Source organism: Rhamphochromis longiceps, linkage group LG3, assembly GCF_057381845.1.
Source record: "Rhamphochromis longiceps isolate RC_006_pf linkage group LG3, R_longiceps_female_GT1.1, whole genome shotgun sequence".
In the NCBI taxonomy this organism is placed as follows: Eukaryota; Metazoa; Chordata; class Actinopteri; order Cichliformes; family Cichlidae; genus Rhamphochromis; species Rhamphochromis longiceps.
This window is the reverse complement of record NC_140559.1, coordinates 15382075-15398796: the sequence shown is the minus strand read 5'-3', so window position 1 is coordinate 15398796 and position 16722 is coordinate 15382075. Positions and strand designations below refer to the sequence as shown.

Here is a 16722-nt window from a genome sequence, read left to right as displayed (position 1 = left end):
GGCCAAGAAAGATGCCAAGCAGATTTATTTTACCAAGTGGATCATCATGGCCTTGCCATATTGGTCCATTTGATTGACCTTTATTATAATTATGAATTTATTTTATTTTCAGTTGCTACAAACGGGACAGACATGACTGGGGGATAGGACAGGGGGAAAGAATGAAAGAAAGAGAGGGAGAGAAAGAAAACCAAAGGGGAGAAGAGACGGTGAGAAGGGGGGGAAGAAAAAAAAACAAAAACAAACAAACAAACAAAACAAAAAAAACACCTGGGTCACCTGTATGGAGAAAAAAAACAGAAGAGAAAGCAAACAACAAAGAGCAACATAATAAAAAAAACCAGCACCATCACAAAAAACTATCTAGCAGTAGATAACAGTAGATACTAAATAATGAACGATATTGTGCAGCACGCAAGATAGGCAGCGCACAATGTGCTTTGAGGCAGCAGCCAAGAAAGCTGTAGTCCGCATCTGTGAACACCCGTGTGCACACCTGTGTGCACACCTGTGTGGATCAGCATGCTTGTATTCCAAAGGTTTCTCCATGTAACGATCTGCTAGGGAGTGTGGGGAGCCACAGCCCCGTCCCCCAGGGCATGAAGCAGCTATGGAGGAGATCCAGGCCCCAGATATCCAGAGGCCACAGAGTACGAGGACCGAGGAGGACCACCAAAAAGGGGGGGGAACAGTGCCACCCTCCTGGGAAGAGCTGAGTAGAGCCCCAAAGGAGAGGTCACCCCGCAGCTAGGGAGCAGAGGCCAGAGGGGGTTGCAGTGGCGTGCCCGCGGGCTCTGCCGGCAGCCAGCTGTGCCAGAGAGGAAGGGGCCCAGCCGGGCCACAGGCGCCCGGCCCCGCCAATCGGCCACCAGGAGTGAGCCGGTACATACATGAGCGCCCACCAACACACCAACGTCTGAGGGCATCAGCCACCGGCAGGGAGTGTGGTGAGGGGAGATAGGCCTCCGTACTTTAGAGGGCCTGAGATGTACCCAGAGAGGTTGAGTCTAAGACCCAACCTGACATATAGACACAGACGAACAGGCGCACGCGGACACAAACGTGCATTCCCACCCCATATGCACAACCAAATACTCGGCACTCACCCAACGTGTAGACAGACACAAATAGACACTGCACAGACAGTCGCACTCTCCAAACATACTCTATATCCCAGGTCCAGGTACCCCCGCCCTCAGAGGGGCAAGCCACACCTAGACCCAGGAGATGTAACCCTTCTCTCTGGGGTGGAGGCAAGCGGACCACCTCCTTATCTGCAGTACGCCGCTCATATGTAGTGTTGCTGTGTGCTGTTCTAAAGTGCATTTAAAACTCAGGAGAGCATGGTACGAGCTTCCTCTCAGAGAGCAGCACGGCTCTTCCCGAAAACCCTTAGTGTCTTTAAAAACCCTTAGTGCATTTAAAATTGAGGGTAGGGCACCAGCGCCTGAGGTGTGTTGGAGTACACCGACCATCCTCTGGATGCTGTAAAACATTCCCACCCCCAAGGCCCTATATGTATGTGTTATGTGAGAGTGTGAGTAATGTGGATGTCTAGGTTGCAGAATAAAATTGAGGCACAGGCGGCCAGAAGGGGACAGAGGGGGAGTGCCTCCCCTGCACCCTGGTGACATACCTGCACCCCAAGCCCTGCGTGTGTGGGTGGGTGTGGTAGAGCGGGAATAGGGAGGCAGCTGGAGATGGGGAGGGAAGAAAGGGAGGGGCAAGCGGCCCCTCCCTGGGGCCAGCTCCCCCGCTGACCCCAGTAGGCACCCCCACACTCTGGAACCCACCAGGGCAAGGGGGCCCAGGCCCATCCGGACCGGGGCCCGCAGCACCACCCAGCCCCACAGAGTCCGGGGCAGCCCACCCGACTCCACCCCAGAGAAAACTGCACCCACCCCATCATCCAATCATCTCCCAAACTACACAAGACAATAGACACCCAGGTTGAGTTCATTCTCCACCTCTCCTATATCTCTCCCCCCACCTGCAGAGTGAGCTCCTGTAGTGAGGAGACCACCTGCAAAGATATAACAACCTCCCCACCAGTTAGAGAGCCCCCTAGTAGGGCCGATGCACCAGAGGTCCCCTGCACTGGGGCTGAGCCCCCCATTATCATCAATGGCGCTCCAGTGGAGAGGATGTAGTCCTTCAAGTATCTTGATGTCCACATCTCCTCAGACCTGACAAGGACTGCCCACATTCAGGTCCAGGTCTTGCTTGGCTCTCTGTGAAGGCGGTCGCACTTTTTCTCCTCTCCTCCTTCCCCTTATCTTCCCTGCTTAGCCTCTTGTGTCCTGTCTTGTCTCGTGTGCACTACTTTTCCCTGGAACAGTCTCTCACTGTCGTTCTCTAAAACCTAACAGAGAATTATGGATTTGATCAACTGGTCTCTGAATGCTATTGACACCCTCTTCTCAACGAGAAGTCTGGGCTCGGGAGAGCCCGAGTGCCCTGGAGGGACTTTCCCTGCCGGATACACGATGGATGGGTGGCAGACCTGGAGGATCTTGTGCCTGGCGGGACTGTCTATCGAGGACGCTGAGGATATTTACCTATTCGGAACCATGATAACAGGGTTCTTGCTGATCGGAGCTGGCTTGGCCCTGACTTATCGGAGAAATAAGAGAGCGGAACCAGCTGTTCAAACCCCCCCTAAGCTGACCGCTGGAATTGAAGCGATGGGACAAGGCGCGGCCTCCCACACCGAACGCAGCATGGTCAACACCTTGGAGACGCTTACAGCTGCCGTGAAGACTCAAACTAACACCATTGAGCGTATGATGGGATACATCAGAGAGGGGCCTGCTCACAATAACACCCTTGAGCGGAAGTTGGATAACATCGCAGAACGGCTCACTGCAGCTGTGGGGTCTCAGAATCAAAAGAATGACAACACCACGGAACAGAAGCTTGATACCATCATGGGGAGGCTCGCAGCGCTCCAACGGGAAATCGAGGCCCCAGTGTCAGAGTGCTAAATTCACTGCTCGCATAAAGGAGAAATCAACAATATTCTACATTTGGACACCATGGCGCCAGCTGCTCAGGCCCAAGGCTGGAGCCTACCAAAACAACTCCCTGATAACGACTGTGTGATGACTATTCTTCCCATCCCATGAAGGACACCTGGATCGGCTGGAGGACTGTTTACTTAGCCTGATAGGCCGAAGGACACTGTCTCAGCTGAACTATGGACACGCACACACATACACTTACACTGATAAGCACGCACTCATCCCCCTCCCTTCCAAACGCCTTCGATGCTTGTTCCTGCGGGGGAAGACAGCAGGTCTGTGTGCCGCGCTGAAATGATAGCATGGTGCAGGACGACTGCTGTGTTCCTTCGGATTACCCCCCACCACCCTATCCATCCCCTGTGGCTTGTCATGTGCTCTGATGTTGTAATGTGGACATTAATGTGCTCTCTGTGCAGAGGAGTTTTTTTGTTTCCTGTTCTCATGCTGTCCTCCCATAGGTGCCCAGCGTGAGAAGAGGTCTCTTTTTTTCCTCTTGTACTTTTCCCATTGTTGTGTATTTTTTTCAGTGTTATTCTCCCAACGCTGCCGATCTCCGACTGTATTCCCATGTGATGTCTTTGTTGTGTGTGTAAGTCGGGGGGGGGGGGGGGGGGGTCCTATTCCTCTGTGGGGCAACCTGCATATGGCCAATAAAGCATTCATTCATTCATTCATTCATTCATTCAGACCAAAAAGGCTAGGCAGCGCCTGTATCACCTACGACAACTGAGGAAGTTCAGAGTCTCTCCAAAGATCCTCATGATTTTCTATACGGGCACTGTGGAGAGCATCCTCACACAGAGCATCACATTGTGGTTTGGGAACAGCTGTGTTAAGGACCAAAAAGCTCTCCAGAGAGTGATCCGTACAGCAGAACGCTGCTGCAGGATTGCTCTCCCACCGCTTCAGGACACCTACACCCAGGAAGTGCCGGACTAGAGCAGCACAGATACTGAAGGACCCATCCCATCCTGGCAACAAACTGTTCCAACTTCTACAAAGAAGGTTCCGCACCATCCGGGCAAGGACAGAGAGACTCAAGAGGAGCTTCTATCCCCAAGCCATCTGGGCCCTAGGTTACATTTCACTGTGTCTTATACATGTGTAACTATGCATGTGACAAATAAAGAACCTTGAACCTATTGGCTTCCCTTCATTGGCTTCCTGTTAAATCAAGAATTGAATTCAAAATCCTGCTCCTCACATACAAGGTCTTAAATAATCAGGCCCCATCTTATCTTAATGACCTTGTAGTACCATATCACCCTGTAAGGAAGAGGACTCCCTTACTGCCTTTATTTATATTATATTATCTGTATAGCACTTTAGAGCACACCTTTCACTCTATTAAAAGCACCTTATCAAGCACTTTGCACTTTAAGCATGGATTTGCACACAAGAAGTTTAAATATTTATTGACTATTTATTGGGAATTTTAGAATCAGTTGGTAGCCTTATTTCAGATCCTGCACAGCTGCTCCTCATCAAGGAATGTGGTGGTTGTCTGTCAGGAGAGAAGAATGGTGATTGAGATTGTGATTAAGGTTTACCAGTAAGGAAAATTAATGCAAATATGCGTTTGAAATCTAGGGATAAAAGTGGTGCAAATAAGTGTTTGTGAGATAATGATTACTCGCCTTTCTTGCCTGTGTCCTCTTCAAGGTGTTTGGGCAAATGTTTCCCCGGGGGTCCAGACACCATTTAAAGGTTCCGGGAGAGACCATTGGTAAAGAGAGTGGTGAATCTTTTTGTGCTTGGGTTTCTGGGTTTTTATAATATTGGGTTTGGTGTAACATTAAAGTGTGAACTATTTATTAATATGTAAATGTGAAAATGTATTTATTTATTCTAATTGATATATGGTATACTGTGGTGGAAGGTTGGAATTTAAGAATTTACCTGAGAGTGGAATAATGGTTTAGTCTGTGACAGCTGAGTATATTTAAGGCTGCCAGTTGTCATTAGAGGTGGATTTTTGTGCTGTGAAGAAGCTTGACAAATTAATTGTTGTAAGGAGAGCTGTATAGGAAAGAAATGCTTTTTTTGTTCCACAACACTTGCCTTGGACCATCTCACTGTGTTTCCAGCCGCTAAGGGCTGTCCTGTTACACATCCTATTAGAGCACTTCGCTCTCGCTCTGCAGGCCTACTTGTTGTTCCTAGAGTATTTAAAAGTAGAATGGGAGGCAGAGCCTTCAGTTTTCAGGCCCCTCTTCTGTGGAACCAGCTTCCAGTTTGGATTCAGGAGACAGACACTATCTCTACTTTCAAGATTAGGCTTAAAGCTTTCCCTTTTGAGAGAGAGAGAGGGGAGGGTTATCTCTGGCTCTCTTGAATTAAATGCAGTCTGATCGTCCATGTGTCTCTTTACTGTGGAAGAAAAAGATTTATTTTCCTGGTTGTTGCATTTGAGTGACATGAGGGGCGGATCATTATTCACCTGGTTGTAGGATGTTATATAGGACCTTTTTGCTGTGAAGCTATAGTGCTAACCACCTGTGGGGATGAACAAAAGTATTTTACCAGCACAATATAATCTGCAGTATGATCATTGCTTTAACAATGTAACAGATAGCTTTAAGATGGCCTTAAGATGTTTATGCATACTGTTATCATATTAACCTTGTATTCCAGATGCAGTTATAACTATTTCATACATATTGCATATCTGTGCTTATTTTGAGTTGATGTTCGGTTCATTAAGGGTCTTAAGCTTCACTGGCGTGACTGTCCAGGTGATACATGCTGAGGGAAACTAGAACATAGAAGGAATTGCAATACATGCTTACAAAGCACTTATATCAGGTCATTTTTATTATCTTTTATATGTTCATATTTTTGTATTGAGTTTTAAGTAGTATCAGTTGGTTAAAACATTTATTCAATTTATATTACATCTAGAGTTTTAGTAAATTGCTGACAGTGGCCTCTGTTTGACTGTGAGCGTTAGTAGGTGAGAGGTGACACAGAGTGCCACGTAAGGTCGTGACATATCATGTTTGCTTGTAATTGTGGGCTTGCAGAAGTGCTCGCTCACTGCAAAATCATTGTCTGCGGTTTTGAAGAAGCGCTAATCAGGAAGGTTGACAGGAAACATCTGCTGAAGACAGAGACAATGTTCTTTTTAAACTATGTTAAAAGTCATTGTGGTTTTGATCTGACCTATGTATGAAATGGATCTGACATTGAGGGGGCATCATTAAATTTAAGCCCTGATGGTATAAAATATCAGTTAATGCTTTGATTAAGTCGGAGATCAGCGCCGTCTGCGAATGGAGCTGGTCTTCCCACGCGTGTATTTCATTAAAATCAATTGTCTGACCAAGCTCTTCTGGACCTGGTTGTTTGTACTCTCCTCCTCAATATTTGAACCATTTGGGGGCTTCGTCCGGTGGTTGAGGAGGGAGAGAGTTGGAGGTGTAGACGGAGAAATTCGGTGGTCTGAGGTGGTCGGACGGGCAGACACGAGTGCCAGTGGTCGAAGTGAGTGGGCATAAGCTGGCTTATCCAAAGGTAAGGCACTACCTGTTGAATTATTTCCAAAGGGTGCCAAATTGGACATTACAAATTAAAGTGTACTCACTCAAATTACTGGTGAATGTCTGCTTTGATTTTGGTGAAAATTTCATGAGAGTTGAAAGTTGAAGTTTGAAAGGGTCCCTAAAGAAAGAAAAAGGAAAACAGTGAAAGTGAGTTCGAGGCACACGTAGGATTTAGGGAATTTGGTCATTTTGTGGGTTAAAGTTACGATTGGTCTTCAGATCAGACCTGTGTTGGTCATTTTGTAGGTTAAAGTCCCCATTGGTCATCTGGTTAGATCTGCGTCAGTCATACACTTGTTTTGGGGTATTGACTGTTGTGTCAAAGTATTATAAATTATTCAAGAACGGCAGTGCGGCTGCTAGGAAGCGCATAGCCCGGAGTTTACGCTCCCTCCTTGTCGTGGACGCGCGACATTGACCTCTCGGCGAAGAGGGTTAGTTCAGTGTGCCTTAACTGTGGGGTACAGGGCATCCTGGAATAAGCTAGGAGTTAGAGTCTCCTTACCGTTTGGAACGGTAGTCTGCGCTTTTTTGGCCAGCAGAAGTTGGACTTCGGGCGTGTAACTTTAACTTTAAACTTCGGGGTAAGCCTTGGCTGTGAAACGCCAAAAATAGAGCTTCAGGCAAGGTTTGGGTTGGTTGACGCTTTTAAATTAACTTGGGGATTTCAGAGATGAGGCCAGAAGCTGTTGGACAGATACTGGTTAATTGATCACAAAAAAGTTGGACTTTATCGGTTGGACCGTTAACTTAAATTTGTCGAAATTGTTTAGGCGATAAAGCTGACAGATCTTACAGTGGTTGTAAATATAAGACGTCTTTGTAATTTAAAATAAGAGAGTTTGGTGTGAGAGGATGCTGTGTGTTGTTGAAAATCTCCCAATTCTTTTAATCTTTGGGCTGAAGGAAGGACAGTACTCGGTGTATCAATGCTCAATCAACAATCATTTATTTCCATAGAATTCAACACTTAAGAGCATAAGAATGTCCGGACGGGAGAGATGCCAGCAGAGGGTCACAGCATGTCTCTAAATGGTGACGGATTTCACAGCCTCTTATAGCTCCTAGTGGCCCCCACCTAGTCGTAAAAGCCTAAACATTCACGTTCTTTCTCTCTTACGGCGCCTAAGTTATGACCTCGGCTCCTTGCTCCTCTGCTCTCTGTAAGGTGGGGGTATGGAATGTGGTCTGTCTCCCCTGTCCTAGACACAAAGTCTCCTGCATACAACCTTTCTTTTTATGATTCAGCAGTAAAGCATGTCAAGAAAATGGTGTAAGACATTCACAGCAGATCAAGGATACAGAGTGATGCACACTTATCTAATGAACTACAAAATGATTATGTTCTTTTAACCCAAAAGTATAATGAGGACTAAACTACATACACAGCACACCATCTAAACTAAAGGATAATATATGTCCTACAGCTGTTATCATAATTCAACTACTATGATTACATATATAAGGTAACATATGATAACAGAATAATCTCACACTAACAAAATGTATTTTATATCAACTCCTGTTATCTGGCCTGTCTGAACAAATTATGCCTTTGGAGTGTAAGGATTTTGATGTATTTTGCAAAGATTTATAGACTAATTGAAACTTGTAAACACAAATGTATCCTGTGTGTTCAGATCTGTGCAGAATTCCACAGGATTACAAACCTTCACCTGAAGAACCACTTTTATGCTGTGTTGGACCAACATGCTCCCCGGCTCCAGAGCTTATTCAGAAAGAAAGCTGTTTGCACAGGGAACGTGTCTGATATCCTGTCTCAGCTCTTCAGAAGCTATAATCTCCAGGTTAGTGGGGTTTTGTCTTGTTTTTTGAGCTTTAATTAATTTGATCCATTTTTCAATTTTAACTACTATTCTTGACTAGGTTAGCCAATAATTTAAAATAAAATTTTTCTTGTGATGTAGGAACAAGCTGATATCCATGCCCAAAGTGCTGGTGTGCTTCATGCCCTCTCTGCCTATTTGTACAAAGACACCTCTACCTTCATCAAAACATGGGATGTAAGTTTTGGACAAAGTTGTGAACAATATCTTAGTAGCATCCTTGTTTAGATTTCTCAAAACATTATGACACTTTGACAGTTTGAGAAGCATCTCCATGCTTGGATCTGTCTACAACAGTGTCCATGTCACATAATGGAAACACTACATGTTTTTAATGTGTGTAGACCTTCTATAATGTTCCTAGCCCAACTATACATCACTGTACAAATGAAAAAAATATATAACTCCTATTGACTTTCTGTTGTTATTGCTACGAAGAGGTATGACTTTGCTTTACTAAAAGTACTATTTTTGTCAGTTTGTTTTCTCAAATCTTTGGTGTGTTGTGGCTTTTTTGTTGTTCAAACAATTGATTTCTGGGCTAGTAATAATCCAGAAATGTGACTTGTATAGATGAAACTAAGAGAAATAGGAATGCACTAACATGTAGTAATTTTGTTTTCTGTAGATGATGCATTCTGATAGACCAGATATTAGTGAAGTGCCACTTGGACTCCTCCTGATCAGAGCCAATTCCAGCGATGCAACATTCTTCTGCCCTGAGAAGACTGCAGTTTTGGTCGAGGGTAACATGATCATTGTTTTCACCACCCTGGCTGATGCATTTCTAGTAATATTGGACTGACCGACGCCCTGCACCTAAGCTACCCAAAATGTTTGGCCAACATTTTTGACTTTATTCAGAAAGTTTTGATGGGTCTGGGAGGTGGGAAGTTGAAGCCTAAAGTGCTGAGTCTTAAAAATGATCTTTTGGCAGCAGAATAATGTCCAGGATTCCTCCACAGCCCTCAAGTGCCTGTTAAAGCAAGTAATTCAGTTTATCATGTTTCCAAGTCTGGATAAGTTTTTTTTTATAAAAAGAGAGAATAGAATAAAGAAATCTTTGCAGACTCTGTTTCATACTTCATTATCTAAAAGCCACATACAAAGTAAAAGGGGTGATTTTATTTTATTTATTTATTTTTTCCCCCCAACATCACTTGTGTTTTAGTTGATTTTGATTGTGTTTTTAGTCAGATAACTGTAAATCTATAGAGAAAATGAAGGACAATCTCACTACATTTCTGGCTTCTAGGTGGGATCTTGAATGTCACTTAAGAAACGTTCCTCCTGAACTACTCATAACTGACATAAGGCGCCAAGGAGGTTTATAACACTTTGTTTTATGTCTCTAAAGAAGTATTTTTCTATTTAAAGTTTTATTGCTTTGTTGTTGAGACTGTGATTGCACTCTACAAATGTGCATTTTGCATAACCACAGTATTGGCATATTAAAAAGGTTACCAATTATATTTCAGTGTATTAGCTGCACTATACTATACTATTACTTTCATTCGGTTTTCCCTCCTAATAATGCAGGATTTTCTTTTCCTTTTGTTTGTTTTTTAATAAAAAGGCCGTACTCATGTGTTAATCAAATTTGAATACTCTTAAAACATGTTGTGAAATTCTTTATTTCTAATATTGTAACCTTGTGCCAAAATTTCCGACATTATTCCCTAAAAAATGTGGTGGATTTATGTCTTTGGGCTTTTTGTTAGAAAGGCTATGTGTTAAAGTAACTCAATAAATTTGTAACTTGAATTTATATTTTCTGTCTTATGTTCAGTTCAGTTCATTTTTATTTCAAACATTTCAAACATGTGCCTTCACAATCATTACAAAATATCATTCCATTATTTGTTTGAAAAGGAGTAGGCTGAAGTATTTACTTATTTGTCCCTACCCCCTCAAGTTTTACCTCTCATTCATTTAATTTTTTTTTGTCTTAAATTAAACAAACAACATATGAAACATATGAAGTAAAACAAAACATAACATACATAAATCAAAAACAAGAAATTAGCAAGCCCCACCACAGTATAGTTTCTTTCATATGAAAAATACAGAATGTGTATATTATCTAATATATTTACAAATCTTATGTAAATATCTTATGTTTTTACAAGTGTAATTATTTTGGGCACTTTTTTTAATATCAAATTCAAAACACAGTAGATTTGGATATTACAAGCGTTTGTATTTTAAATTTTTGAGTTGTATTAGCTTAAAATGGTTAACATTTTGAAACTAAAAATTAATTCCTTAAAGTTACTTGAGCTAGATTTGTACTTGAAACTCAAGTCCTAAACCAAAAATATGGACATAACATAAAAACATTTATCAATGGTACTTAAAAATATTTATCTAAAGCTAATAAATAAAGTGTGTTTATTTAACTTTTAGTTTTAAGTTTTAGTTACTTAAAATATTTTATGTAATCAGTTTCACCAAAAGTTTTGAGTAAAATTAACTTATTGCACAGCAAAATCTCCAGTGTTAAATTAACACTAGAGAGTGTCTATATGGGTCCACACCTCTGAGTGTTAAATACAACACTGTTGAGTGTTAAATTAACACTTTTGACAGTGTTATATGTTTAAAAGTAACCTAGTCAGTTTTGAAGATTAACTAACACTGAGCAATGCTGATTTTCTAACACTGGAAAATAACTCAAAATGTTAGAAATATTCCAGTGTTAGCAAATCAGCACTGCTCAGTGTTAGCCATTGTTAATCTTCAAAACTGACTAGGTTACTTTTAAACATATAACACTGTCAAAAGTGTTAATTTAACACTCAACAGTGTTGTATTTAACACTCAGAGGGGTGGACCCATATAGACACTCTCCGGTGTTAATTTAACACTGGAGATTTTGCTGTGTGGGTTTTACAGTGCAGGTGTGTACACGAGTGTTCACTGTTCATAGACATAAACTACACCTCTATTGGCTGCTATTTCCAAGCACATTGTGCACTGTCGGTCCTGCTTGCTACACAACAACATTCAATATTTAGTGTTTACTGCTGTTTACACTAGCTAGATTAACGTGTTGGTGTTGTGTTTAGTATGTTGCTCTGTTTGTTTTTGCTTGTTTTCTATTCTTTTTCTCTCAACAGGTGATCCAGGAGATTTTTTTTCTCTTCTTTCTCTTTTTAAATGCCCTTTCTCACTGTCCCTCTTCCCTTCTGTTTTTCTTTTCCTTCATCTTTCTTTCTCGCTTTCCTATCCCTCAGTCATGTCTGTCCCGTCTGTAACAACTGAAAAAATAAATAAATAAATAAATCAAAAAGACACACTGCAAACCAAAAAAACAACAACAAGACACCAGAGCCTATCAGGAAAACTTCAAGATGAAGCTAAAAACTAGTGAGTGGACCTTTGATTAAAGAATTTCTACCAAACTACAACTGCAGCTGAACAAATGAGCTTTTGGTGGAACTTTACACTCTGAAATATTGAAAGGTTTAAAGGATGAGACAGCTCAGCACAGCATGTTATTAACTTCACACATGAAGTGGTTCAGTCCAGTCAGTCTTAAGTTTTGCAGCCACCGTCCACATCCTGCTTCTTTGACTGGTCGTCACGGTAACTCTGGACTTTCCTCCAACGAATCCTGAAGTCTGTCAGTCCTTCTCACAGCATGAGGCCTGACAGCTGGACAAAATGTGCAGATGATGACAAACATGAAGCATAGTTTGAACTTGTGTCAAGTTTGTGTTGGTGACTGAACTGCTGACCTGCTGTGAAACCTGCTGCTGGATCTCTGTGCTGTGCATGTCTGCCTCTGACTGAAGCTTCATTTTCACCACTGTTTGCTTTGTCACTGCTAAAAATGAACCACATATAACAACACCAACATTAGTGTTTTACATGATGACAGGATCTTACAGTGTTTGCATTCTGGACCTCACCTCTGAAACAGAAAACAAAGTGTCTGCTGGTACAGGAGCCATCAGCCCATTCCCCTGTCATTAAATACATTGGTGCACAGTACTCTGAATTTCCATTATCAGGCTGACCAGACCACCAGTTAGTGAATGTGGAGGTTGTGTTGTCAGACCAGGGGGACCAGGGATCCCTGTAGAGACCAATCCACACATACTGAACCCCTGATCCCTTCAAAGTGAGCGTGATGTTGGATTTCTCCTCTTTGCTTCTTATACTGGTCAGGTCTGTGTAGTATGTCCTGCAGTACGACTGAGCCTCTGACCAGGAGCGACTCTCCATCACTAAGATGTAACTTGTACTGCTGGCTGTGAAAGATTAAAAACTTTTTTAGAACATGCACATAATATGAAAAAATAAATCTCATAAAAATCTAGAGATAAGTAGGGCAACAAATCTTTTTTCCTACCATTGTAACACAGGAAAGGGTAAGAAGCTCCACAGGGTCTATCATCCATCTGTGTTTGTCCCTGAAGAGCCACACAGTATTCCTTTGCATATGCACAGTTTGGTTGGCCGTTAGCCCAGATCAAAAATTCATGTGTGCTGCCAACATAAAAAAGTTTTCCCTCCATGGACCACTTCCAGCTGTAACGATCATCATAGAGCCCTAACCAAGCCCAGTTATCGATCCTTGGTGCCATTGAGAAAAGCAGTTGGTTGATGTTGCTGTTGTAGATGGTGACCAAGTCAGTGAAGTGTTCTCTGCAGTAACTCTGAGCTTCAGTCCAGGTCATTTTCTGGTTCACAAAGTGGTATTCTCTGGAGTGGGGAGGAAGAGTGGAAAGTCCCCCTGAGAAAAATAAAACAAAGGTTTTTATTGCGGAAACTGTGCTCCTGGGTGAATCACTGAAAAAGACAAATTTACAAAAATAAAAAGTATAACCATTTAAATAGTCAAACTATATGGAGACTAGCCAGAGGTGGGAAGTTACAAGGTAACTTACAAACATAAAAGACAGTCCTGTGCTGTGTCTATCACCAGGGCTTACCCCACACTGTCATCCTCCTGTACCAGGAGGAAATTATGATAAAGTAGATTCTACTTCTTGTAAATGTAACTCAATGTTTCTTGGTGGAGTCTGTGAGAGTGACATTGTAGAAGTGGTGAGTAAATTCAAGAGTAAAAAATCCATGGATTGTGACGACCTTGACATGTCACTAATTCAGCCGTTAACATATATTCGTAACAAATCATTTCAAACTGGAATTTTTCCAGATAAAATGAAAATTGCCAAAGTGATCCCACTATATAAAACTGGTGATAAACAGATTGTGTCAAACTATAGACCGGTATCTTTACTGCCTCAGTTTTCAAAGATTCTTGAAAAACTATTTGCAAACAAACTAGATTCTTTTATTGATAAATCTGATTTATTGAATGATCATCAGTATGGGTTCAGAAGAAATCGCTCAGCATCTCTAGCTGTGATGGAATTTATTGAAAATATTGCAACAGCTGTGGATGAAAAACAGTTTGGAATAGGTGTGTTTATTGATTTACGTAAAGCCTTTGATACGATAGATCATTCTTTACTTTTACAGAAGTGTGAAAGGTATGGCTTAAAAGGTGTTGTACAATTTTGGTTAAATAGTTACTTGAATAATAGGTTCCAATATGTGAGTATTAATAACATGAAATCTAAACTTAGAAAAGTAACTTGTGGAGTTCCGCAAGGATCTGTTTTGGGACCTAAGTTATTTTTACTTTATATAAATGATATTTGTACAGCCAGTGATACTTTAAAATATGTGATGTTTGCTGATGATACAAACTTATTTGGCTCTGGAAAAGACATAAAGAAATTACTGAAAACAGTGGAAACAGAACTCATGAAGTTAAATAGATGGTTTGTATTTAATAAACTATCATTGAATGAAAGTAAAACAAAATTTATGTTATTTGGAGGTAGTAAAAGTAATATTAAAGCAAAATTGAATTTAAATAATGTTGAAATTGAAAGAGTATATGAGACAAAATTTTTAGGAGTAATTATTGATGATAAACTTTGTTGGAAGCCCCACATAGAACATGTGAAACAAAAATTATCCAAGTCTATTTCTATTCTTTATAAAACAAAAGATTTTTTGAATAAGAACTGCCTTTATTTATTGTATACTTCCCTTTGTTTGCCTTATATGACCTACTGTGCAGAAATTTGGGGGAACACATACAAAACATATTTGGATTCAATATTTAAATTGCAAAAAAGAGCTATTAGAATAATAAATAAAGTTGGATATAGGGAGTCCACCAACCAGTTTTTTGTAGGATCATCTATGTTAAAATTCATGGACATTATATATTCTAAAACTTTAGAAATGATATATCGTGTGATGAAAAAGAATGTTCCAATTTGTATTTTAAGTATGTTTCAACTAAGAGATGGAAAATGTGATTTAAGGGGGTCTTATAAGTTTGAAATGCCTAAAATGAGAACCAATGTTAAGTATAGATGTGTGTCAGTTTTGGGAGTGAAATTATGGAATGGACTTAATGATGAACTGAAGATGTGTTTTTCTTTGTCATTCTTCAGGAAGATTTTAAAAATTAGTATTATAAAAGGTTATAGAAATTTGGTTTGTTAAAAATTTTTTGTGTTGATTTAATTTCTTGATTTATCATTGATTTCTTTTCAAACTGTTATACAACTTATTTATCAATGCTATTTATTTTCTTGGTTAAGGATTTGATTATTTCTATGGGGGTAAGGGATAGGATAAGTATAAGCCATAAGGCTTCAGCCTATTCCTTTTTCGGTTTCTGTTTGAGTACTTTTATGTAAAATTATAATCTGTTGTTGTTGTTGACTGAAATAAAAATTTCAATTCAATTCAAATCGCTTGCTCATATGGGGTCATGTGATTGTTGGGTTTTTGTCTGTGTATTATTGTAGGGTCTACTTTACAATATAAAGCACACTGACAACAGAAAATAGAGCATTGTTTTTAATTCTCTCCTCTGCTTTGTGTTCAAGCTGAGGACATTAATTAGAATTAAAATTAATATTAGACTAATATTATTTTATTATTATTTTATTATAGCACAAGGCAAAAACTGGTAGAAATGTCCTCCAAACTGTACATTAGGAGTACATGTCAGAGTCTAAACATTTTCTTTACTTTTACTAGAGTAAAGTAGTTCAATCACTGCTCCAACTTTTACCAGATTATTTTTAAACATACGTATCTGTATTTGTACTTAGCTGCAGAATAACTATATGACTGTTTTGGCATCTCTGTGGCTAACATATAATAATTAATGTGAATGTATTGTTCTTTTAATCTTTATTATTATTATTATTTTTAAATTTTATTATCTATTCCGTACGTTTTTTGGATTTCTACTACTTCAAAATCGTTCAACTTAGAAAAACCATTCAAACACCGTTAGATTCCTCTTCTTTTGGACATGTGTGCTTCTATTTTCCCCTTTTTTACATTTATATTTTTAAATTTATTCAACTTTATTCAAAAAAATTATAATGTATTTCAATGGGGAGATCCTTCAAATTCTCCTTCAACTCATTCCTCTTTCAACTCTAACTACTTCCACATATGTTGACCTAGAGCCACCATTCAAACTTTAAAACGAAGTAAGTAAGTAAGTAAGTAAGTAAAGTTTATTTATTAAGCAATTTTCACAGACAGACAGTCACAAAGCGCTGTACACAAATATTAAAATAAACAATAAAATCAATAGACATTATACACAATGTAAAAGATCAAATGTAAATAATGTAGAAAATATAAAATATGTAGATCAACAAAAGGCTTGTTTGAACAGAAAAGTTTTTAACTGTTTTTTAAAAGAATCCACAGAGTCAAGCAAATGTAATTGTAGTGGTAAACTGTTCCACAGCCTTGGTGCAACAGACTGAAAGGCTCTCTCCCCTTTTGTCTTCAGTCGTGTACGGGGAACAACTCAGAGACTCTGAGTCTGTGAGCGGAGATGATGAGCAGCAGTGTATTTTATAAGAAGCTTGGATAAATAATCTGGGGCCATTTAGTGCTCCGTATGTTAAAACAAGAATTTTAAAGCGAATTCTAAACTCTATCGGGAGCCAATGTAAAGAATATAAGATTTGTTTGTTTTTCTTTCTTTCTTCCCCTCTTTCTCACCGTCTCTTCTCCCCTCTGTTTTTCTTTATCTCCCTCTCTTTCTTTCATTCTTTCTCCCTGTCCTATCCCCCAGTCATGTCTGTCCCGTTTGTAGCAACCGAAAGTAAAATAAATACATAATTATAATAAAGGTCAATCAAATGGACTAATATGGCAAGGCCATGATGATCCACTTGGTAAAATAAATCCGCTTGGCATCTTTCTTGGCCTTAAGACAACAATTCTGATGGCTAAAGATCC

General features: G+C 40.2%; 2 protein-coding genes across 3 annotated transcripts in view; both read right to left on the bottom strand.

Moving 5' to 3' along the window:
* Nucleotides 1-10131: 10131 nt before the first annotated feature.
* Nucleotides 10132-13194, bottom strand: LOC146673093 (putative C-type lectin domain family 20 member A). Of its 2 annotated transcripts, XM_085401582.1 has the most exons (4): nt 12770-13194; nt 12327-12668; nt 12153-12241; nt 10132-12069 (listed from the first exon to the last, which is right to left on the bottom strand). In XM_085401582.1, the coding sequence occupies exons 1-4, from the start codon at nt 13095-13097 to the stop codon at nt 12049-12051; spliced, it is 780 nt and encodes a 259-aa protein (XP_085257708.1). In that variant the 5' UTR covers nt 13098-13194; the 3' UTR covers nt 10132-12048. The 2 variants fall into 2 exon arrangements, with proteins under 2 accessions (XP_085257708.1, XP_085257707.1); XM_085401581.1 differs by having other exon boundaries at nt 10132-12241.
* A 942-nt stretch (nt 13195-14136) lies between these two features.
* The window catches only part of LOC146673092 (uncharacterized), a 26456-nt gene continuing 23870 nt past the window's right edge, over nt 14137-16722 (bottom strand). The window contains exon 6 of the mRNA XM_085400926.1: nt 14137-14146. Coding sequence (XP_085257052.1) covers nt 14137-14146 — 10 coding nt within the window. The remainder of the gene's footprint in view (nt 14147-16722) is intronic.